The 25,006-nt window shown below is 40.7% G+C and overlaps 1 protein-coding gene across 1 annotated transcript in view; it reads left to right on the plus strand.

Moving 5' to 3' along the window:
* Aig1 (androgen induced 1) overlaps nt 1-25,006 on the plus strand; it is a 210,876-nt gene that overhangs the window by 166,699 nt on the left and 19,171 nt on the right. The window contains exon 4 of the mRNA XM_048354211.1: nt 9,037-9,152. Coding sequence (XP_048210168.1) covers nt 9,037-9,152 — 116 coding nt within the window. The remainder of the gene's footprint in view (nt 1-9,036; nt 9,153-25,006) is intronic.

Here is a 25,006-nt window from a genome sequence, read left to right on the forward strand (position 1 = left end):
ACAAGTTAAAAAGAGGAACTACAAATGGGCAGGCATGGTGGTGGCCACCTGTAACCACAACTATTGGAAGGCAGTGGCAGGAAGATCAGCCAATTTAGCCAAAAAGCATAAAGACCCTTTCTGAAAACCTAGCTAAAAACCAAAAAGAATGAGAGCATGACTCAGTGGTAGAGCTTTTGCCTAGCAATCACAAGGCCCTGAGTTCAAACTTCAGTACCACTATTATACTAAGGAAGTTGGGCTTCCCTCTAAGTTTATAGCACAATCTTAGAGAAATGAACCAAAGAGTCAGACGTTGGAGGATGCTGCTTTATCTGGATGAGAGACAAATTTCTGAGAAACAGGTGAAGAGGATAAAAATCCTAGTTTCCTATTAAGTTTTGTCTTTATCTCAGAGTATTTGTGTCACATTTGTACTTGCAAACTAAACTTGTCATTTCCTCTTGATCTTCTTTCTCTCTCTCTCTTTTTTTTTTTTTTTGGTTTGGTGGCTTGAACCCCTGGCATCATGCTTACATTAGGCACTTACTCTTCCTGCCACATGAGCCACTCTACCTACCAGCCCCTTTTTTTGCATTAGTAATTTTCAAGGTAGTGTTCCTTATGTTCAGGACAGCCACGAATGTGATCGTTGTGTTTGTGCTTCTTTTTCTTGCTGAGATGGCAGACGTGAGCCACAGATCCTAGCCACTGTAGTTCCCTCAGCTTCAGATAACAAGCATGTACCAGTACACCCAGCCGTCAGTTGAGATGGAGTCTTACACTCTCTATGCCCAGGCTGGCCTAGAGCCACAAGTCACCTACTACTGCCTGACAGGTAGTTAAGATTACAGGCATGAAGTTACCACATGCCATCTGTTTTCTCAGCATCTTTAAGAAAATACTTCAGTGCTTTAAATATTTCTGAGTACAAGATCACTGAATTCACTATCTCTTTTACCATGCCTCCTATTCTCTGTTCTCTCTCTGTCTCTCTGTCTCTCTCTGTCTGTCTGTCTCTCTCTCTGTCTGTGTGTGTGTGTGTGTGTGTTCTTCCTTCTAGCCCTCTTCTACTTACCCTCAACATGCCTTCAAAACACTTGTAAGTAGAGTAGGCCATTGAAGAGACAAGCCAGTACTCACAAATCTCAGAAAGGAGAGTTTTCACTCCCTCTCCCTCTGTTTATGAACTTGTGCTCCAACAGGAACTTAAGGATTGCTCTGATGTTTGAATGTGAAGGCCATTCAACCCTCAGCCTGGAATTCGCCCACCTGAATGGTGAGGGTGTGAAGGAAAGTTCATCATCCCTTTTTTCAGGCACAATTATGAGGAGAGTTAATCTTCCCATATGTATGATATCCCACTCATCCTCTCCCATCATGAGTTCCTTAGACAGCAAGGCACGAGGTCAAAAAGGACTCTGAGTTGAACTGCCAAATGTAAGCATGAACTCTTCTCCTTACAATTGGATAAACCTGAGCAATCTTCTTAAATTCTAAAGTCCTCATTTTCTATAAAATAGAATTGATTATGATGGTGATGATGATGATGATTAAAAAACAACAACAGTTCCCCAAGAGTTTACCGTAAAACTAAATGAAGTTTAGTGTGAAGTGCTTAGTTCAGTTCCTGGTATGAAGTAAGAGATCTCACAGAATAAATTTATTACTTGCATGAATTGTGCAAGTAATTTTACTATAGGATATGATGTGTGTGGCCCTAATGAATGGGGTATTTTCAAAGGTGAGTTTTTAGCAGGCTAATTGAAACACATTCCCCCAAACAGCAAATCACTAAAGACAATGATCTTCTCTGTGTTCTTGAATATATTTGAAGAATTTGTGACATGGACCGTAGTACATGTTCCATAAATGTAGAAAATATTTATGTGAGGGGAAGGAAGAAAGGAAGGAAGGAAGGGAAGGAGGGAGGGAAGGAGAGAAGGGAGAGAGGGAGGGAGGACGAGGGGGGGTGAAAGAAGGAAGTAGGTGGGTAACATGGGAAGGAAGGGGCATGGGAGCAACACTGTATCTCGTTTAAAACAGGTTTTGAAGTCTGGTCGATCTGAAATCAAATACTGTATCATCTGTGATTCCTATATTACCTGTTAATGCCCCCTTCCACCATTTATACATGTATATAATGAAGGTGAAGAAAACTACTGCATAAGGATTCCTCCCAGAATGAAGTATAATAGTATAAACTCAGCATGCATTAGCTCAGTTAATGGTAACTCTCCCATTACTATGCATTCCGTATTTATGTGCATCGGTTAATGATAGGAGTAGCTTCATAAACAGAGGAATGGGAAAGCCACCTTTCCATGTGTACACACCAAGTAGATACTTGCCAAGGCAACAAGCTGTCATTTTGTTGTTTCTTTTCCTTGTTTTTTGTATACCATGGTACTTGGCTGAGTAAAGGTGGAAAGAAGACTAGGAAGGGAGAAATTATAGGTGAGAAGGCAGAGAGACAGAAAAGGGGCGTGGCAGAACCAAAGAGAAAGCCATGGAGAGAACCGAGTCCCTGTCATTGTTAAAGACAAGCAGAATGGAAGCAAGGACAGAGAAAAGCAACATGGCAGATACACCCTCCCCCCCCTCCTCCCTCCTGCTCTCTTCCTCCAGCATAATCTTTCCACTGTCATGTCAAATGTGTTTCCCTTAAATGGCATGAGAGTCATTTCACCTGTGAAGGCACAGGAACATACAGAGGCCTTCCATGATTTGCCTTCCGATGGCCTCTGCCATCTAGACTTCTCCGCTCATAATGCCCTGCAGTGACCGTGTCCCCACGGTGGATTGTGCCGTGCCCTTCCACGCTTTACTTCTTCTTGCCCTTGTGAATGAACTGCTGGCTTTACCCTTTCTTCCATGTATCCACCCCTAGTCATAACTGAGGTGGAATCTTCCCTTGATCCATTTGCCAAGCAGCGTACTCCCGTCCTTGCAGCCTCTGAGGTCTGCCCGGAGCTCATCATGCTGTCATTGTTGCTCTCTCTGGAGGCAGCAATGAGAGGGGCCATTTCGTGAGAGCTTCAATTATTCCCATGAAATGCTCATGGAAGAAGTGCACATTAGTTCATTTAAAAATCTCCATGAAATTTTATGGCACCAAGTGAGACATTCCAAAAAAGAATGCCTTCGTTGGTGGTCCATACGCTGCTGGGGAGAAAATTCACCCCCCCACACTGGAGCCCCCCAATAAAACCATGGCCCGTTGGCACCTGACAGATGCTGTCAGTAGGAAGATTCAGTGAAAGATATTTACTCCCTTGGAGTCATACTGAACATGCTCTTAAATATAAAAAGAAGTCACTCTCCTAGTGCAATTGTTTCTGTGCTGCATAGTTTGATCTTAATTGCAAATATGTGTGTGTGTTTGTCGAATGTGAATTGTGTTTATTTAGTCTAATTCTAACACCATATCCTAGGAGTTGTTGGAGCTAATGTTCGACATAAATGGATCTTAAATTTAGTCCTTCGGCTATCCAGGGCTTTGGAAGTAGAACACTCTAACCCTTATGTTTGTTCCATCAAAACCAGCATTTCTGACCCTAGCTTAGAGATCCTGGCTTCCCTTTGCATGTGACGTTGCTCCTGTGTGACAGCCCTTCATGCTGACTTGGCAGTCACCAGGAACAGATGGTTAATATGCCGAAAGGGCACCATCAAAGGAGCTCTGGCCATTTCTGGAGGGATTCTACGTCATATTCACAGGTATCACCCAACTCAAACAAAGCAGCTCAGCCCTTGGGAGAGGAAGGCCCAGGATAAGTGGAAGCTCCACAGAACTTATGGAGAAATGCAGACTATAGCCATTGAGACTGATGTGCTCCCCTTTTATTTAAGACATGGAAATGTCTTTGCTAGGAAAGCAGAGGGGAGGTGGCCTTTTGTGCTGTCAATTGAGAGAATTAATAGATTTCAGGAAAAAAAGAATTCAGACAAAAAGGCAAGCACATGTTCACTGGATGATAAGGTATGGCCACTGCGATTGAGAGAATGTTTCCCAGACCCTCTCTAGGCCCTACAGATGTCAGATTACCAGAGATCAAAGTTCACTTTTGTGCCAGGTGCTTGTGGTTCATGGCTGTAATCTTAGCTATTCAGGAAGCTGAGATCTGATTATCGATTGGTTTGACACCAGCCCTAGCCAACCTATCTGTGAGAGTCTTTTAACTCCAGTAAACTGGCAAAGGAGGAGGAGGGAGAGGGGGAGGGAGAGGGGGAGGGGGAGGGGGAGGGGGAGGAGGAAGAGGGGGAGGAGGAGGACTGAAGGTGTTGCTCAAGTGGCAGAGCACCAGCTTTATGCAAAAACAAATTTAAAAAGCTAAGCAACGAGCATGAGACCCTCAGTTCAAGCCCCAACACTCGTAGTGTGTGTGTGTGTGTGTGTGTGTGTGTGTGTGTGTGTGTGTGTATTTGTCCTTGAGCCTCTATCACTTTGTTTTCAAACTGCCTGAGATTGCATTTCTCTCCCTGGAGGAAGAGAAACGCCCCACCTGATCTTGAGTGACAGTTGCTCCAAGGGAAGGCCCACCTCCATTGTGCACCCGCCTCCACCCAAGGCTGCATTTTCCTGCGTTCATCCAACACTGGACTTGTTTGTAGAGCCCAGACATCCACCAGGGGTCAGATCAGGCAGTGCCCATTTTCCCATGATTCTGATGTCACCCTTTCTATCACCTTAAATCATATTTTGCTAAAGCAATGGGTTTGATCTTTCAAACTGGAAATTTCTCCCTGCTTTATTTCCAAATAAAATTTTATTATTTTCGACCCCCTTTCATTACACGGGTGAGGGAGAGGATAAAGGGAAAAAAACAAACAAGGTATTCAAATTACAGTCTGGAGTGTACAAATTTTTCTATCCTGGGGCAGTTTTGCGTATGATTTTTATTTCTTGTGGACCTCCTAGGAACTCTCGCTCACCCTTTCCTCTCAGACATGCCCAGTCACTTCGTGCTGATAGGACACAAGTTTACACTGCCTCCCCCCACACACACACAGTGCACATGCACAGCTATCCTGTTGTTTGTGATCATATTGTCCTAGGATATAAGAAGATCTAGGTGTCCTAACAAACATGAAGACAAGAACAAATTCACGTGGTGATACAATACACTGCGACAATGAGAAGCCCCCAGAGCCTGCCCATGAAGTTTCCAGCTCCCTTATTCGCTAACCAGGCTGCTCATGCCTCACCTTCCAAATCTGGCTTTGCTTCCAAAGAAGAAATGAATTGTCCTCCTGTAGCACCGCAGTACTACTCTCCTATTATCAAAACATATTTTTAGAGAGAAGGAGAAAAAAAAATCAGAGATTTGGGAGTTGAATGAAGTTTTTAAATCTTATTTATTATTTTGGAATTTTACACTTTGGTGATCACTATCAGTTCCAGAGATCGAAGATAATCCATGAGAGGACCCTACAACCACCCCAACCCTCTTGCTTGAATTCCTACCAGCTCCCAGCATGCTTTCATCCTTCTGTGAATACCAAAGACTTCTATAACTTCTATAACACCAATCACCATTCCTCGTCATCAGAAAACTTTCCCCAATAACCAGATCCACCGGGTGTGGTGTAAACTTGTTTTTTCCGCATTGTTAAATACCATCATATACCTCACCTTCTTACTCATCCAGTCTTCTGGCAAAAGCACAGTTTTGGAGGTTTTAAGCTGCAGTTGACTAAACCTGTTTGTCTTTACCCTTGGGTAAGGCAGCATATCTTTGTGGAAGTGTGTAGTAAATAAAGCCACTTGCCTAGTGGCCAGGAAGGAAAAGAGTGACAGAGACTATTTTCCCATGATTCCCTCCTAAGGAGCAGCCCCAATGGCATGAAGACCTCCCACAGGACCACAACCACTAAAAACAAGCTAGGATCCAGTCCTTTCACACAGAGGCCCCTGGGCATTCAAGAATCAAACCATAGAGATAATCTGGTGGTCCCTGAGACAATTTAAGTGGTACAGAGACATGATCTTAAATTAATGCTGAAGCATAACTTTATCATTTGTTCTTCTGATTCTATTTAGAAGAGTCTGTATTTCACACCACTATGTCTAATGCCTCTCTCACACTTGACTAACTTCTGTATTTAACACATAAAGAGCCTCAGAATATTATTTTTGGTGAAATCTGAGGCTCTCAGTTCAAAGCCAGCCAGGCAGACAGTCTATAAGATTCTTATCTCCATTTAACTAACAAAAAGTCAGAAGTAGAAATGTGGCTTAAGTGGTAGTGCACCAGCCTTAAGTGAAAAAGCGAATAAGAGTACACCTCCATACTGTTATAAAACAAACAAACAGAAAACATCCCTTGGTTAATGTAGGGCAACATTTAGATTTATGATAAATATTTAGCACGATTTTTACTTTCATCAATGTACATTCTTTATTAACAAAGAGAATTTACATTATAAATATTTAGAGGAGGAGTTCTAGTTTCCTTTTGTGCATGAAAAAGTTTGCCACTGGCCAAATTTACACATATTCAGCTAACCACACAAAAATATTGTCACTGATGGAGCGAGCTGCCCCTTCTTCATGTTGAGATGCCAATGTTGAAGTGAGCTAGAAAGAGCTTCCCTTTTTCGAAGAGATTTCCTACTTGGTATTACTAAAGTACATCCTAACCTTTTCAAGTGTAACATCTCTTAATCAGCAAATAGACTACATTAGAAAAAATAACGAGGAGGTAGAGATGTGGCTCAAGTGGTAGAGCACCAGTCTTAAGCAGAAAAATAAACCCAGTAACTAACCATATTCAAGTTATTTGAACTAATATAAATTTATTTTTTAAATGCCTATTTTCTACTCATTTTGGATCAAAGAAGAGGTAGAGTTTAGGAATTTCCTTCTTCCTTCCTTGCTTTCCTTCTCTCTCTCTCTCTCTCTCTCTCTCTCTCTCTCTCTCTCTCTCTCTCTCTCTTTGTCTCTCTCTCTTCTTTGCCTCTTTCTTCCTTTCTTTTTTTTTCTTTCTTCATTCTCCCTTTCCATACTAGGCCTGGGTGCTCTCTCTTACCTTTTTCACACAAGACTAGAACTCTACCATTTGCGCTACAGCCCACTGTCTGCTTCTTCCTGGCTAATTGGAGGTCAGAGCCTCATGGACTTTGCTGCCTAGATTGGCTTCAAACCACAATCCTCAGATCTCAGCCTCCGTATCTCAGCATCTCAGAGTATAAGGATGAGCCGTTGGTTACCTGGATTAGAAATTTCCTAATATAAATGAATCAACAATAACAATAGTGTCATTGAGAACCACACAAGCCATCCAAATCAACATGATCCTCAGTGCAAAGGTTTTATTTGCAGCGATATTTTTCTATGTATAATTTAATAAGACCTAGCCTCATGTAGCTATACATTTTAATTTTACATTGTAAAACTATCGTTCACATCTCTAATTGTTGGTTAAATTCCCAGTCAGTGTCATGTGAGGTAACTAAAGCCAATAGAATAGAACAGTTATCAAGAGGAGAAGGTTGAAGCACAGAATGTCCATAGTCTTAATATTTCTTAGGAAATCATGTCTTTCTGTTTTGTCTGTAAACCTAAACAATTAATCTCTCTGAAGATATTTAGCTTGATATTCCCACCCTGTCTTTTCCTGCCAACCTGTTCCCATTCTTCTGAAATACTTAATAGAATTCTAAAATCATAACATCCTTATATATGCAAGCATTACAGCATGAATAGGACAAATTTTTTCATAGCTGTTTGGAAGGTGTTCCATGTAATTCAGACCTCTTTATGCTCCATTTTCAGTTCTTCCATCTTTGTAAAAAAAAAAAGTGAGTATGTGGATGTGTGTATAATATGCATACATAATGACCTTGTTTTATCCTAGAAGCTTAGAGACCCTTACTTCATTCCAAATACTCTTGTCTTTAGATTTTAGGTATTTACGCACTTGACTTTCTTTTCTTACCCTCTCAATATGATATATCTCAACTCCATCCTGGAGTCCACTATGTTGGGTGTAAAGTAAACTGGAATGTAGGATTCTACTTGTAGACATCTAAATCCATGCACAACCTTCATAGAAGTAAGTTTAACATTCTCTCTCTCTCTTTGTCTTGGTCTCTGTCTGTTTGTCTGTCTGTGTGTGTGTGTGAGCACACACTGAGGTTTGAAACAGGGCCTTGAACTTGCTAGATAGGCACTACCAGGTGAGCTCTACCTCCAGCCTTTGACTGTCATTGTGTTTCCACTATGGCCCTGCTGTAGCTAGGATGCCAGATGTGTAACACCTCCCCAGCTTTTGTAACAGGATGAAGTCTTGTGAACTATTCACCAGTACTGGTCTTCAGGCACAATCCTCTGGATCTCAGACTTCTGAATAACAACATTGTTTCTTAACTGATACTGCTACACCCACAGTTTGACAGTATATATTGGTAGCGTTGAAATTTTCATAGGTTTTTGACTCTAAGGAAATTATTAAATGTTCAGATAAAAAAAACATGTACTGTGTGTGACATTTCTAATCAATATTCTGAGAACCTTTTAGTACTTAAATGCTCAAGAACAAGAATTGGTTGAGTAAATATTAGTGCATCCACATAGTTAAGTTTTAAGCCGCTATAGTCAGAGTTGATGCTCCAGAAGAGTTTCTAAAATGACCTATCAAAAAGTTTCAGACCATAATAAAAACCTAAAACAAAATTTCCTTCCCAGTCCAGTGCTAATGACATACACATGATATGAACAAGTAAGAAACTACTATGTTATTGTGGTTGTTTTTATTCTTTTCTTTTACTCTAATTTGTTTTTGCTATATGTCTTCCTAAGGCTATTAAAATTTCCTATTGTGGGCATCAAATAAAATACAGTTTAAAAAGTAAAATACAGAAGGGAAAATGCCATTGCAAAAATTGCAGGAAGACCCATTCTGCCCATTCTCCCTCCTTGGTGAGTGATATAATGGCTTTCTGCTGTGGCTCTTCCCTGTAAATTTACACTATTGGCCCTCCCAGTGGAAAGAAAACCAGTGGAGAAAAGTGATGATAAGAGTCCCTGTCACCTGGTGTCTCTTTCTTTTTCAGCACACAACCGTCTTGCCTTTTATATTAATCGAGATGAGGACCTCGCATCATCAGTATCCCAGCAGGAGCAGCGGACTGACTGCTATATGCACCTTCTCCGTGGGCTACATATTATGGTAAGGACCAGGCCTGCTGGGCTTTCGTATTGTATGACATGCTGCACTGCTAAATTTGGGCACATGTTGCAATATTGATATAATCACTAACAGATTCACACTGCGTGCTTCATTTGGTCCAAGACCTGGGCTTTGTCTTGTTTCCCCAGATGCTTATATTTTTAGAAAGTATATGCCAAACCTCACACAGCAGGAATTTGTTGAACAATCCCATGTAAGCAGTGGTTCTTCCAAGGCTACAGTTTTCAACTCTTTTTCAAACTAAATGTTTTTCTTGGATGCTCATTTTATAGCGTAAGGGCTTTTTTTTTTTTTTTTTTTTTTTTTTTTTGCATGGCATTTGTTGTTGTTGTTGCCACTGCTTTTATTGGTGGATGGGGAAGTTGCAACAAACACAAATGCAGAAAGAGAAAATGGCTCCTTGCAACACACACCTCAAACTTAATAGGAAACGAGTAAAAATGTACCTTTTCATGGATCTATTTCAAACTAATTCCAGAATAAGCTATTCCATATAGAATGTGTTTACATGTGGAATATTGGGGTAAACAAACCAGAAGAAATTTCCATGTGGTCTGTTGGGGCTGACAAAGGTCACCTTAAGAGTGAGATACCATGGGCTGGGGATATAGCCTAGTGGCAAGAGTGCCTGCCTCGGATACACGAGGCCCTAGGTTTGATTCCCCAGCACCACATATACAGAAAACGGCCAGAAGCGGCGCTGTGGCTCAAGTGGCAGAGTGCTAGCCTTGAGCTGGAAGAAGCCAGGGACAGTGCTCAGGCCCTGAGTCCAAGGCCCAGGACTGGCAAAAAAAAAAAAAGAGTGAGATGCCATATTTATTTGTCTGATTAAAACTTTTTTCTGCCAAGTTTACTTCATCTTAATTTCAGTTTTTATCGTGCTTTAACATTTCAAAAATTCTTTATCTTTATGCGAAGACTCCTTATTTCCTTTTAGAATTGCAAATCCTCTCGGCTGTATTAACACACATGGAGGAGGCCCCTCCCACAAGCATGTCTGCCTCTTGGGACTCTTGTCCTGAGTTATGGTTCATCCCCTCCCATCCCCCCCTTTGGCCTGAAGGACTGGATAATGTCCTTCCCAAACATCCACAATTGCATTTAATCCTGCCAAAAGTCCGGAGCTCTTTGGGAAGCCCTGTCTCCGTGAAGCGTTTTTTTTGCTCTAGCCAGGCTAGAAATACAAGATAAGGTATCCAGTGCAGGACTTTTCATACAGTTTGCCTGAGCAATCACACGATGTCCCGGATCTAAGCAGAAAAAGAATCTGCTGAGGAAGCTATCCTATGTGGCTGGGTCTAAAAGACATGCTGAAGACAGACCTGCAGAAAGAAAAGCAAAATCCATTCATCAGCCTGTTCAGCAACCCACAAGAAGACCATTTGCAAGGACTGGGGCTGAGTTTGTTTCTTAAGTCATTTTCTAGGGTTTCTAGAATTTTCTTCCTACTTGAATTCTGAAGTATTGAGGTTTTGTGATAAAGAAGGCTAGATGATTAGTATCTCCAGGTAAAATTTGACCAATGCTATGCTTTAAAATGACCTTTATGCCTACGACCGTATTAGACAGTGACTGTCACCTTTCGGAATAATCAAGTAGCAAAACAACATGATCTTTCTGGGGAAGCTACAAAGATAAAGCAATGGGAACTGCCTTTAGCTTTAGTTTAAAAATAACTGATGGCTCATGCCTAGAATCCTAGCTACTCAAGAGGCTGAGAGCTAAGGATTGTGGTTCAAAGCCAGCACCAGGCAAGAAAATCTGTGAGACTCTTATCTCCAATTAACCAGCAAAATGCCTTATGTAGAGCTGTGGCACATGTGGTAGAGTGTCCCAGCCTTGAGTAAAAAAGCTAACAGACAGCACCTAGGCCCTGAGTTTAAGCCTCAGTGCTGGCATGCATAAATAAGTAAGTAAGTAAATAAATAAATAAAATAAACCCTCTCATCCACTAACCCCTTCCCCAAATACAGATATAACTCTACACCACACTGTGTGACAACAATGTTGTTCTCTGTGGGACCTGTGGTACATTTCTGAGAATTCATTTCTCTGCTATTAAATTAACTAGCAGAGCCCTGGAGAGCTGAGGAACTATGTTGTTTCTGATGGCCTTTCTTCCCCTGTATGTATGTACAATCAGTCCATGTTCCAAGGAGACACATGGGAAATACTGCACAGTGCTCATTATAGACCCCCAAGATCCTTCATTAAAATGAAGCATGACTCACGCTCCTCATGCCAAGGGAAGCTTGCCAGCCCCGTGTTCTCCCTCAGCAAAGCAGTAACTTGTTTGGACATGTATTTGCATTCACGAGTGAATTCCCTCAGATTTGTTCTGAGAAAGCTTTCAGAGTCAACTTTTTTCCTTTAGTGCTCTGCCCTTGGCATTCCAAGCTATGCCAAGACCTACACAATATCCCTTGCATCAGGTCATATTATATAAATCCAAGGATTTAATTGTTATCAAAAAGTCATTGGCTTTCTTTCCTTTCCATGCTGTCTCAGGGTTGACATGCCAGGGACACAACACTGGGAAGTTTGGGATATGACATCTTGATAGCATAGCAATGTTGTAACTGGATATTCCAGAACCTCACGCCAAGACAGAAGAAAGCATTCTTATCATGTGCAAATTATAACATAAACAGATCTCCTTTACAACACTGAGGAAGATTGAGACACTCTATAATGTGGGGCTGCTGCTCCAGCTGTTTGTCTGCTTTTCTTGGCTTCTTACTGGCTCGCCATTCTCACAAGTCTCTCTCCCTGTCTAAGTCTATTCATTTCCTACACTTGGATCATGAGTTGAGAAAGTGAAGGAGAGACACCTGTACTTCCAGGTGTCTCATTGGTCTTCCTCAAGCTTCCATCCATAGACCATCATAGTCTCCTATCACAACCACTTCTACCTGCCTGCTGCATTTCTCTCTCCACTTGACCAAATGGTTGGGACACAAACACTCTCTTATCTAAGTGTGGGAAACTCCAAAATATTTTCCTAAGCATCCCTCCTCTACCAGGACCTCCCACATATATATCTGCATTCTATATGTAGGAACCTACCTCATAAAAGAGAAGATGCTTATATCTCATGTTGGATATAGCACAGAGATACTCATGGTAATTAATGTAACCGTGATCATCATGGTTCATAATGAGTGCTATCCTTGGGAGACAGACATAGTCACAAGTACTTTTTTAGACATCATCTCATTTAGTTCCTCCCCAAATCACTCTGTTAGATAGGTATTGCTTGACTATTTTATAGAGAAGGAAATTAAAGCTCAGTGAGGTGTTATGACTTGTCCAGGACAAGGCAGTAGGCTATTACCAGAACTCTGGTGTAAGTGTGGCTATACTATTAACCATCCCTCTGCTTCCTCTTTCTATGTGAAGACTAACTCGATGGATAAATCAAGTTTGGTTTTGTTGTATTTTGACATAATACATCAGAAGTAACCAGTTCTAGTTGAGTCTGTTTCCTGGGCTGGAATTCTAGTTCCTCTCCTTCACTTTGCTACAATTATTCCAATGTAATGTACAGAAAAAGATATGTGATACCTCCCAAGATGTAGGACTGAATGATTTGTGTACAGCACGAGGGATAATAGTTCACAGTAAAAATTTTTTTCTCTATTTGCTGTTGTCAGTTCTGGGAAGCAACTCAAAAACTTATAGTAAGAGTGCCTCCAGCTGGGAATACGGCTTAGTGGTAGAGTACTCACCTTGCATGCATGAAGCCCTGGGTTCAATTCCTGTGCACCACATAAACAGAAGAAGCTGGAAGTGGCGCTGTGGCTCAAGTGGTAGAGTGCTAGCCTTCAGCAAAAGAAGCCAGGGACAGTGCTCAGGCCCTGAGTTCAAGCCCTAGGACTGGCAAAAAAAAAAAAAAGTGCCTCATGTTTTCTTTTCACAGGGTTTGAGAAATTTATATAGGATGTCATAAGTTATTCATTTCACTCATTCCTATACTCCTTGCTTTAGAAATCTAGAACAACTCTAAAGGATCTGGAAATATAGACCCTTTCTTATTGCCTTGGTGTTCTATGGTCTTAAGATAAACTCCATATTCCAGGTTGCATTCTCCCAAAAGTATTGATTGAATAAATTGCCAATGCAGGAGACAGAGAAAAATCAAAATGAAGGAGGACCTTTTTTGATGATGTAATTCTAAATTGTCTCATACCAGAACTCTACCTCGCACCAAACTTGATTACCCTTAGTGGTACCGTGGTGAATTTTTGTTTTCTTATGGAAACTTTTCTGTATTTTCTCACATAAATCATTTCTATTTGCAAACATTATCTTTAAACCGAAACATCCTGTAAAACATAAATAAGAATGTCCTAAAATTAAGAAGTCTGAGAAATATTTTATCTCTGGCTTCTTTTTGCTTAAGGCTAGCACTCTGCCACTTGAGCCACAGTGCCACTTCTAGCCTTTTCTATATATGTAGTGCTGAGGAATCAAACTCAGGGCTTCATGTATACAAGGCAAGCACTCTTGCCACTAGGCCATATCTCCAGCCCAGAGTAAGTAAAACTTGCAGCAAGAAAAATGAAGGTTTAGACCACATTAAGGCCCCCTTTTCTCTCATTTAACTGAGAGCTTACTCATTAGCAAATCAAATCCCACCAACCTATAGTTGTCCTTTGACCAGAGAAAGATATCTCCTCATTTCAACTTGAACCATTCACCATACCCTAACTGCCTATCCTTTTGAATTCTGCATCTACAATAGTATTTGAAAGTTTTCCTGGCCTTGGATCCAAGCTGAGAGCATAATTTCGTAAAGAGCTGGTATTCTCAAGAGAGAACAGAGAATCCCTTGTGGGTCTGGTTTGACACACGGGAAGGCCTGCTGACTTGGTAGCTCACACTGGAAACCCAATCCCTGGGTGCGCCTTAGCCAGCCACAGGAAACTCTGGACAATCCACCAAGAGCAGAGGTCACAAAGTGCTGCAGAGGTCAAGGAAGCCAACCATGTACCCCACACCTGGAAAGTACAGAAAGAAGCCTGCATGCTTGTGCACTTCATGCAGAAGTGAGCATTTGCACTTCCGTCTCCTTGGCACTGATGTGTAAGAAGTGGGATTCATGAGAGAAGCAGGGGCACTGCACAACCGCGGGCAATGAAGTCAAAAGACATTTGTCCTTTTCCTATTCCACACATAAACCCCCTGGACAGAGAAGAGACACCCAAGAACCAGGCAGAGCTCTCTTCTTCAAAGAGCTGCGGTGCATGGTAGAGTGAAGATGCAAAGCTCCCACCGGGACTTCAGGAATAAGCCTGGTATGAGAGTAAAGCAGAGCAAAGCAAAGCCAGCATGTTGTAACAGAGCAAGAGAGAATCTCAGAGACTCGTGGGGTCAGGGAAGATCACATAGGGCCTGGGAGGCCATTGTAAGGGCTTTGTAACTCACAGCGCAATGGAAGGGACTGGAAAATTTGAACAGAGAATTGGCATGAGCTAAGATACTTTTAAAATATCATGTGGCTGCTGTGCTCAGAGCGCACTAGGAGAAAAGATGGGATCAGGAGAAGAGATAGATAGAAGACTGTAGATATAATCCTGGTGATAGTCAAAGTGCTCTAGACCCCAGTCGTAGAAATGGTGGTGGCAGGATTCTGGGTACATTTTAAAGACCCAATAACCAGAATTCTCAACAAAACCCATACACTCCATACACTCTAGACTCAGCCTCTTTAATAAATGTCAGCCTTTGGATGGGAGAAAGTAATGCTCACTCTTTCCCCAGAAAATGTCATGCTGTACAGTTGTGTACAATAAAAGGAGATTTGCAGATGTAATGAAGTTAAGGACCTTGAGTTGATGAAATTAAGCCACGTGATACAGGAGGTCTTGATCTAGTCACAGGAGTCTTTAGAAGTGGGGAGCCTTCTATAGCAGTGAACTGAGAAAGGGAGGACTATAGAGGAAAAGTCTGGGAGATACAATGTGCTTCCAGTACTCAAGCCATTGTGGGTAGTTTGGAAGATAGAGGAAGGGAGCCATCATGAGGACTATGGACCATCTCTGCAAGTTGGAAAAGGGAGGAAGTAGCTTCTCCTCCAGAGCCTCCAGAAGGAAACACACAGCCTTGCTGACATCTTGACTTTAGTCCACTGAGATCTATGTTAAACCTGTAAACCTGTTAAGCCTACAGAGTTTGTAAAATAAATGTTTTGAGTCATAAGCCACTCGAGTTTGCTATAATGTATTTTTTTTGCAGCAATGGGAAACTAACACCTTTGAGAAAACCACTTAACCTCTGCAGACTTCAATTTCCCCATCTGAACAAGAGGATAAAAGGGGTTACCAGGCAGGATGGCTCTGAAAAATCAGAAAACTGGATATATGATTCCCATAAAGTAATTGGCACTTAATGTAACGACCATTGGTGTTGAACTCATCACCAGCATACTGAGTCACTAGAGAACTGATAATCCCTTAGGCTTACCCTGGGGAGCAGAAATACGGGTTATTGGCTTTAGCTGCCCCTTGCTCAGTGTCCCTCTTTCTGAGCCCTGTTAGTTTATTGCTTATCCGCTCTTTCCTGTTTTTTACCTCATGTAAAATTAGAAGAAGGCCCGTTTCACAGACTTGTAAAAACTAACATGGGGACAATTGAGAAAACAGAAGAATCTTTTTTTCTTCTAGGCAACAAAAATGAAATCTGATGAGATTCCATGAGAAAGGCCCATGTTCTTTCTCTCTCTTCCCCACCAACCTTATTTTAAGTTCATTTTATCATCCTCTGTTCATCTTAGGGGTGATGGTCCTGCGTCCTGGGGATTGTATCTTCTTGAAACCTATTACGAATGTTTAAAGACTTTTCTGCAATGTTCTTATAGGTCCTACACTGTTATTCCTGAAGCTCTGCATTCCCCCTGAGAATTGAGAATGTCATTGCTTTCCCATTATTCAAATCTGCTTGTTTTTACAAGCTCTCTATGAAGAGTGTGTTGTTTTCTCATCAAGGAACAGAAAGTCTATTGAGGACTTGCCAGCTGAGAGTGTAGCTTTTCCACTGGAGCATAGGTCAAATCAGTTTCTTACATTTGCATCTGGACAGCAAAGGCCTTGGTATACAATTTATCTGGAGTCCAATATTTATTATTGCCCAAGAGCTGATTCTCAGCCATTCTGTGAGTACCTGAAGAACTAGACGATCTCCCTCCCCCTGGCTGCTAACCCTGTTTCTGACCCTAGAATCCTGTGATTGAGACCCTTCCCACACTCCTCAACTTCCTCCCACTATCACTGCTTTCCTCCCTGACGTCTGAGATCACCTTCTCTGCTGCTGTGTCCTTGGTGCTCTGTGGCAATTTCTCCATGTGGGCCTTTCTGTCCACTCCTTTCCCTCCACCTCACCCTCCCCAGGCCTCTGGGAAGAAGGCCAACTTGTATTTCACAGAGAAAAGTCAAGGACATTCAAGAGGGGCTCATTCAAGTTCCTCCTGCAAGCATACTTCCTATCTTCCATCCTGTCAAGCACCCCTCCTGTCTTCCACCACAAGATGACTTTGTACACTTTGCTCTTTTTTTTTTTGGCCAGTCCTGGGGATTGGACTCAGGGTCTGAGCACTGTCCCTGGCTTCAGTTTTGCTCAAGGCTAGCACTCTCCCACTTGAGCCACAGTGCCACTTCTGGCCATTTTCTGTATATGTGGTTCTAAGGAATTGAACCCAGGGCTTCGTGTATGTGAGGCAAGCACTTCACCACTAGGCCATATTCCCAACCCTTTGTACACATTTCTACAGCGTCCTCCTCTGTGCCCCGACCTCATTCCGACTCTTCTGGGTCACCATCCGTTGATCCTCACTTCTCTTTTCCCCAACTTCAGTCTCACTTCTTAATCCTTCTCGCCAGTATTTGAACACACTCCAGTCCTCATCTCCAGCTACTGCTCCGTGTCATTCCTTGAAGCCAAGTTGCTGTAGAGTCACTACATCCCCTTTATTCTCATGACTTGACTTACACATTTCACAGACCAGATAATATGAGGCTTGAGCCAGACTGCCATAGAACCTTGGGCAAGCCACTTATTAACTTCTCTGCATTCATGTCTGCATCTGTAGAGGAGAATAATTGTACCCATCCCATTGTGATTGTTAGGCTAATGCTCATCTGAATACATGTAAAGTACTCTAGTATGACTTAAGCTTTCATTGAGTTAGCACAACCATTTACAAGTGTCACTAGTCTTTGTTGGCATCTTTTCAAGTAGCATTTTACCCTCCCCTTACCAAAACACTCTCTTGCCATGACTTCGGTTATGTAACCATCGCCCTGTCCCAGGATGTCACGATGATCCCTCTCATCTTCCAATACCTACTACCCAAAACTTCATGTTATAATTCTTCCAGGCCCAGCCCTGGGTCTGCTTCTGCTGCTGCCCATTCTCCCTCAGTTGACCTGCCCCCTCCATTATTGCAGTATTTCTACCTCAGACCTATAGCCCAAATCTCCTGAGCCTGTACCATATCTACTTGCTTAGCAATTGCAAAACGACCTCATGTCATAACTGATTTCCCATTCTGTCTCCAAACCTAGATCCACCTAGTCAAATCACCTACCCACTTGTGCATGCCAGAACACTATGAGACGTCTCTTCACCTCTCATTCACATCTCATTCACCTCTTTTGGGCCAACAATGATAAGCAGCCAGTCATTTACCAGCTTCTGATCTCTTTGCCTCCAAGATACTTCAAGAATCCTCAAGCTAAAAAAAAAAAATTAAAAAGAAAGAATCCTCCAGCTTTACTCTGTCTCCACAGCCAACATCATGGCCCATATTATCTTTTCCTCAGTCACTACATAGACCTATCATCTACAGTTCACTGAGTAATTTTTCTAATGTGAGGACTTCACTCCTTTGCTCCAAGAATGTAAATGATTTCTCATTACCTCATTGGATTCAATCCAAAGCTACTTACATGGCTTACCTGCCCCTGTATTACCTGGTCCCTGACATCATCTTCTTCTTTCCTCTTTGCCTACTAACCCAGCCAAAGTGACCTTCTCTCTGATTATCAGTAACTTCCTCCATGCTACCACCCAACCCACCATTCCCCAACCATGACTTCTGCCATTGTTAGCTCCAGGTTAAACTTCTCTTTCAGGCTTCCAGCCTTCATATCTCTTTCATGGGGAAACATTCTCTGATTTCCAAGGCCTTCTCTATAGCATATTACCATAACTCCCTATTTATTTCTGCCAGTGATTTCAAAACTAGATATAGTCATGTGTTTTTTCCCAGATTCTGTTCCCAAAGCCCTCTCATTTTACTATTTAAAACAAGAAAAATATCAATGCTTGAAATATTCTTAGAGAAAACAGAGATCTTCCTTATCTATATGATCCTAAGGGTTATCTTTAGACATGACATCAAATATCTCAGTCAATATAACTAAGGTAAATTGTTTAATAAGAGAAATTATGATCATATGTGAATTGTAAATGAAAGCAAAGTAGGGAAAATAAATATATTATGAGTATTGTGTGGATACTAAGCACATGCATACCCATGTGCACACAAACACACCAATTTCTTCCACTTAGCTCAGTCGTAACCACAAAAATTATTTATAGTATGGCCTTATTGTCTATTTCTCTAAAACTGAATTCCATTTTATTGTTTCTTCTGTCTGCCTGATTCATTTCAGTTGGCAACTAGCATTGGTGAACTTGTATGAGAAACCTCACCGACCACATTGCTCGCTTGACTGGTGTCTGTATGGGAGACGATCCAGTTGAGGCAGTAAAAACAGCTCAAATAGAAAGCAAGCTTCATTTGTTAACAAAACTACAGCCTCTCCCTTTCCCTTGGCCAAGCCTTCTTAGTGTTTCTGGGACTGGGGATACACTGTGGAAGTAGAGCATGCTCTCTGGTGGGCTTCACGAGAGGGTTTATGCCACTCATCTTTACAGTGACCCCAGTCCTGCCAAACATCACCTTTAGTAGATGGTTTCCACAGCCACCAATAGCCAGGAAGAAAAATTCCTGGCACTTCTCCCTCCCACAGCACTAAGCAGTGCAAGGCTCCCAGAAGGCACCAAATAAATACTGATTGAAAATAGTAAACAAGTGAGGCTATACCTACACTGAGTTAAGCTCATATCCCAAGAGTCAGTAGAACTTAAAGTCAAAAGATTGTTTGTTTGAAATGAATGGAAATTTGGCTAAAATCTGCATGTAAAACTATGATTTCACACGGTTAGGTAGACTCATTTCTCCAGTACTTTTCGAAGTCCAAGAAGCGACCATCTTGATTACTGTTAGCATCATATTCTCCCATATTCTGAGATAGCCAGGGATTTGTTGGTTTATGACAAAAGTAACTAACTTCCTTGTTTTGCTTATTATCTTTAAGTGGTTGTACTAAAAGGTTTCAAGTCCACATGTCAATTTATGAGAACAGTGTATCTTGATCAATGTCACCCCTTCTCTTGTTTTCCAGTAATGAAAATAAACTTCTAATGGTGGCAGAAGTCATGGCTGGGGAGTGGTCATCTAGGTGGCAGTGTGAAAGTGGAAAATGTGAAGGTGAAGTTACTGAGAATCAGAGACAAGGTCACTTTGGCTGTGTTAGTAAGCAAAGAGGAAACAAGAGGATGAGGTCAAGAGTCAGGGAATATACGTATCAATAGTGCATGTCAGTGTATCTTGATCAGTGTCACCCCTTCTCTTGTTCCCCAGTTAATTGTCTTAAATCTCTATTGAGTGCCAAGCATGCGCTGGACGTTGTGATAAGTTGGGAGAGGTAAACTTAATGGCTCTACCATCAAGGACTTTATAGTCTATTGAAGGCTACAGGGAACTCCAAAGCACTCAAATTTGGGTAGGGTCTACTTATTAAAAAAAATAATAATAATAATAAGTGACTCCAAAGGAAGTTTCCTTAAGAAAAACTACCTGGAGGAAGTTACATATAAGCTATTCTTTGGAGGATAAATAGGAATTAGCCTTTGCAAATCTAGAATAACCTATCTTGGGGCGATGAAGAATATGACCTAGAGGCAAAAGAGGAAAATCCACCTTCAGTGAACCAAAAAACTTCCATGTACCTGGAATGACAGGGCAGTTGACCTTCCTTCAGCCGTTAGAATATAAATTCTACCCAGACACCAGCCCCTCAGGCCAAAATTATATCTTGATTTTCACTATATGGTCCTTGATTGTGGTTGGTTGGTGGTCAGGAGTTGGTGGGATGGGTCTTCTTACACCACCCGGTTTTCTATCACCTCTGCTTTCTTTGATGTGTTCTCTAGTGCTCCCCACTACTGAGCAAACTCATACTGCCTCCCATCCGTTTTACACTTGGCCAGAGAATTTGTTTTTAAAATGCAAGTTTTGTCATGTCAATCCTTCTACTTAAAATTCTTCAATAGTTTGTTTTTTCCTGTTTGAGGTTTCTGGGTGTTGGAGTTTTTTTTTATGTTTTGGTAGCACTTTGATTTTTTTTCTTGCTCAGTGACGCATTGTTGAGCTGTAACAGTAGAAAAAAGCAAATGTGCCAGTCATCCTTAAGATCCAAGAATGATGGACTAAAATCTTACATAAATTTAAACAATGCATTTTACAGGTATGAATACAAAACATGTTGCGATGATAATGAGTAAGTAGATCCGATGATATTTTGCTGGAAAAACATGGGCTAAGAAAGAAAATGGAGTCCTTTTTTCTTCTTTTTCAAAAAAACCATCTTGAGGCTATTTGACTGGAAACTTTATGTACATTCACTATGTAATAGGTTCCCTCAAATTTGTTCTTCTACACTTTAACATTATGATTTTATATAAGAAAATATATTTTACCCTTTGCCCATCTCTCCTTCGTCGGACCAGGAGTCCTAACACTGGCACTAATGATGTTTTCTAGCTTTGCTGGAAGACTGCAAGAAAGCAGTGACCATTCATTCATAAATTCTTTCCGGCCTCTAGAGGAATCTGAGAATTGTCATTAGGACTCTGTTGTTGAGATGTGTTCCTTCCCTAGAGAATGAACGGCTCACAAGAAGTTGTCAGTGAGCCAAAGAGCCATCACACAAGACTAACTCCCTTCCGTGAACACTTCAACATTAGTCTCTCTTTGCTCCGCAAAGTGCCCAACCACTATAAAGTTACATGACGAATTTTAGAGACTATATTGTAAGGAAATAGTTAATGTGAATACAGTGTGAAATAGTCCTCTCTGCCCACCTATGAAACAAAGACAGGTGTGTTTGTAAAAAGCCATATGCCAGGGTAGTCATGAGGGTACATGCCTATAATCCCACTTATTGAGGAAACAGTTGAGAGGATCATAGTCTGAGGCCAGCATGGGGGGAAAATGTGAGACTCTATCTTACAAACCAAAAGCAAAAGGGGTTATGGGCATAGCTCAAGTGATAGAGCAATTGCTAGCAAATACTACGCCAGTATACCACCCCCTCCCAAATGTATATGCCAGGTAGATAAACCTAATACAAAATTGAAACTTCTACTGGGCTGTAGGGAAAAAAATCTCCCCCTTTTAATATACTACATGCTCTTTATCTGTGACTATGACAACATGAAACATTAAAGCAAGATTTTGTTTTTGTTCTTTTTCTCATTTTTTAAAAATTTTATTGTATGGGGCTGGGGATATAGCCTAGTGGCAAGAGTGCCTGCCTCGGATACACGAGGCCCTAGGTTCGATTCCCCAGCACCACATATACAGAAAACGGCCAGAAGCGGCGCTGTGGCTCAAGTGGCAGAGTGCTAGCCTTGAGCGGGAAGAAGCCAGGGACGGTGCTCAGGCCCTGAGTCCAAGGCCCAGGACTGGCCAAAAAAAAAAAAAAAAAAAAAAAAAATTTATTGTAAAGGTGATATACAGAAGCATTACAGTTACATGGGTAAGGTCATGAGTACATTTCTTTTTTAACGGTGTTAAACCCTTGCTTTTTCTCATTTTTGAAACTCCTTTTTTGTTACCTTCACTGTGCTGAATACCACCTAGACTGGGTTAAAGGTCTTGTACATTTTTCTTGTAACATTCCTTCACTCTTCTATTATCTGCTAGTCTCCTGAGGCCGGCTTATGTCTTTGGAGAAGGACCTGCTTTTATTCAGAGAATGTTTCAAGATTCTCTTTTTTCCTTGAATCTTATTACTTCATCAAGATTAAATTCATCTTGTCAGCTATTTTAATTTTTTTTACCTTGCTCACAAAACATCTTTTCAATTTCAGATTAACATTTTTTTAATGTTGGTTATTTTCCTAACAGATAATAAGTCTATTTTGATTCTTCTGTTGTAGTTCCTTCAAAAATAGTAACCAGAAACACATTTGATCTTTAGGGCAAACTTTTCTATGTGCTAACTCATTCAGAAAGTGAACTCTATCTACCGGTGGCCCATTTAAAAAATATTTGCAGAGCCGGGAACCGGTGGCTCACACTTACAATTTTAGCTATTCAGGAAGCTGAGATCTAAGGATCCAGGTTTGAAGCTAGCCCAGGCAAGCAAGTCTGTGAGAGTCTTATTTCTAATTAACCACCCAAAAGCCAAAAGTCGATTTGTGGCTCAAGTGGTAAAGCACTAGCCTTGAGCATAAAAGCTTAGGGACAGTGCCCAAGCCCTGAGATCATGCCCCAGGACCAGCACAAAAAAGAAAAGAAGGAAGGAAGGAAGGAAGGAAGGAAGGAAGGAAGGAAGGAAGGAAGGAAGGAAGGAAGGAAGGAAGGAAGGAAGGAAGGAAGGAAGGAAGGGAAGGGTATTTGTATAGGCAAAGAATAGGCCAAACTCATCCATAAAGTCCTACTTGACAGCCCATACCTGCTGATAGGTCAATAGCCAGACAAAGTACTTATACTCAAAGGAAAAATAACTTTAATTTTCATTGTGAGTTCCACCCAAGGATATATGTTCTAAGCTCAGTAATACTATTTTAGTGTATTGAATTTTTGCAATGTATGTTTATTCTCATTAATTAATGCTTCAAAGGAGTTTCATTGTGATGTTTCCATTCATACATGGAAGGTACTTTGATCCAGTTCTCCTTCCTCTTTCTTCATCCCTCTGACTCCTTCATAAGTGTGCAGATATCCCTAGTATGTGTTCACCTACACTATGAGAAAGAAGCCTCAGAGTAAAAGAGCAGGGTGAATAGTAGTTGTATGTTAGTGTTTTGGAGGAACATCCACAATTTCCATAGTGACCATAGTCATTTACATTCCTACCAACAATGTATAAGAGTCCCTTTTGTCCTTATCTGTACCAGCATTCGTTAAAGATATTCACTCTGACTGGAATGAAATGGCGTTGCAATGTTGTTTTGATTCGCATATTCTTTATGGCTAAGGAAACTAAACATATCTTTATGTATTTAATACCCATTTATACTTCCCTTGAACTGTCTGTTCAATTCAGTTGCTCACTTATTAATTGGGTTAATTGTTCTTGGGTGGCTTTTTTGTTTTTTGAGCTGTTTCTATGTTCTAGATATTAGTCTTTGTTTAATGAAGCTTTTATAATGATTTCTCTTCATTCTGTAGATTGTCTTTTAGTTCTGCTAATTGTTTGATGTACAGAAGCTTTTTATCAGTTCTCGTTATTATTTCCTGAGCAATTGAAGTCCTATTCAGAAAGTTGTTGACTATGTCTATAACTTCAAGTATTTTCCTTATGTATTTCTTAGCAGTTTCAAAGTTTCAGGTCTTACACTAATGTATTTGAATGGATTTTGTACAGGAAAGATAGTGGCTTCATTTCTGAGTTTTCTATGTAGATACATGGCTTTGCAAACACCCATTTGTTAAAGAGGTTGCATTTTTATAATAAATTTAGCTACTTTGATCAAAAATGAGTTTAACTCTGGGTTTATTTCTACCTCTTTCATTCCATTGGTCTACATCTCTGTTTTTGTGTCCATACTGTGCTGTTTTTGTTATGATGACTCAGTACCATACAATGAAGTCAATATTGTGATATCTCCAGCCCTGCTGTTATTACTTAGTATTATTTTGACAGTTCATGGTCTTTTACATTTCCATATGAATTTAAGAACTGACTTTCTTTTCTATTTCTGTGAGGAGTAATGTTAGGCCTATGATGGGAATTACATTGAATCCTTGAATTATTTTCCATTTTGTAGCCATTTTTACAACATTAAATGTGACAATGCATTTCCACCTTCCTGTCTTTTTCGGTTTCTATCTTTATTGTCTTATACTTTTTTTTAATAATGGTCTTTCACCTCTTTGGTCAAGTTTAATCCAGGTATTTAATTTTTTTCAGGCTATTGTGGGTGGGATGATTTTCCTGATTTGTTTCTCACAGTATTTGTTGCTGGGATATAGAAAAGCTACTTATTTTTATGTGCTGGTTTTGTATCCTGGTACTTTGCCAGAAGTGTTTATCAGATCTAGAAGGGTATTTTTGGCAGAGTTTTTAGGGTATTTTAAGTATATGATTATATCATATGCTACCATATCATTATACTTCTTTTCCTGTTTTTATTTCTTTCTCTTGCTTGGCCTAGGAATTCAAGCATTGTGGAATGATTACAGATTTCACCATTTAATATGATCTTGGCTATAGGCTTATCATAGACAATCTTTATTTTGTTGAAGTGTATTCCTTCTATTCCTTGTCTGCCCAAAGCTGTTATCATGAAGTAATCTTGAATTTTTTCAAATATTTTTGTATCTATTGAAATGGTCATGTGGTTTCTGTCCTTGATTTTGTATTACATTAGTGATTTGCACATGTTAAACCATCCTTGCATCTTTGGAATGAAACCAAGAGCTTTTTTTCTTTTTGCTTTGTTGCTGTTTTTGTTTTCTTTTCCTTTTGTCTTAT

This window comes from Perognathus longimembris, chromosome 9, assembly GCF_023159225.1.
Source record: "Perognathus longimembris pacificus isolate PPM17 chromosome 9, ASM2315922v1, whole genome shotgun sequence".
Classification (NCBI taxonomy): Eukaryota; Metazoa; Chordata; class Mammalia; order Rodentia; family Heteromyidae; genus Perognathus; species Perognathus longimembris.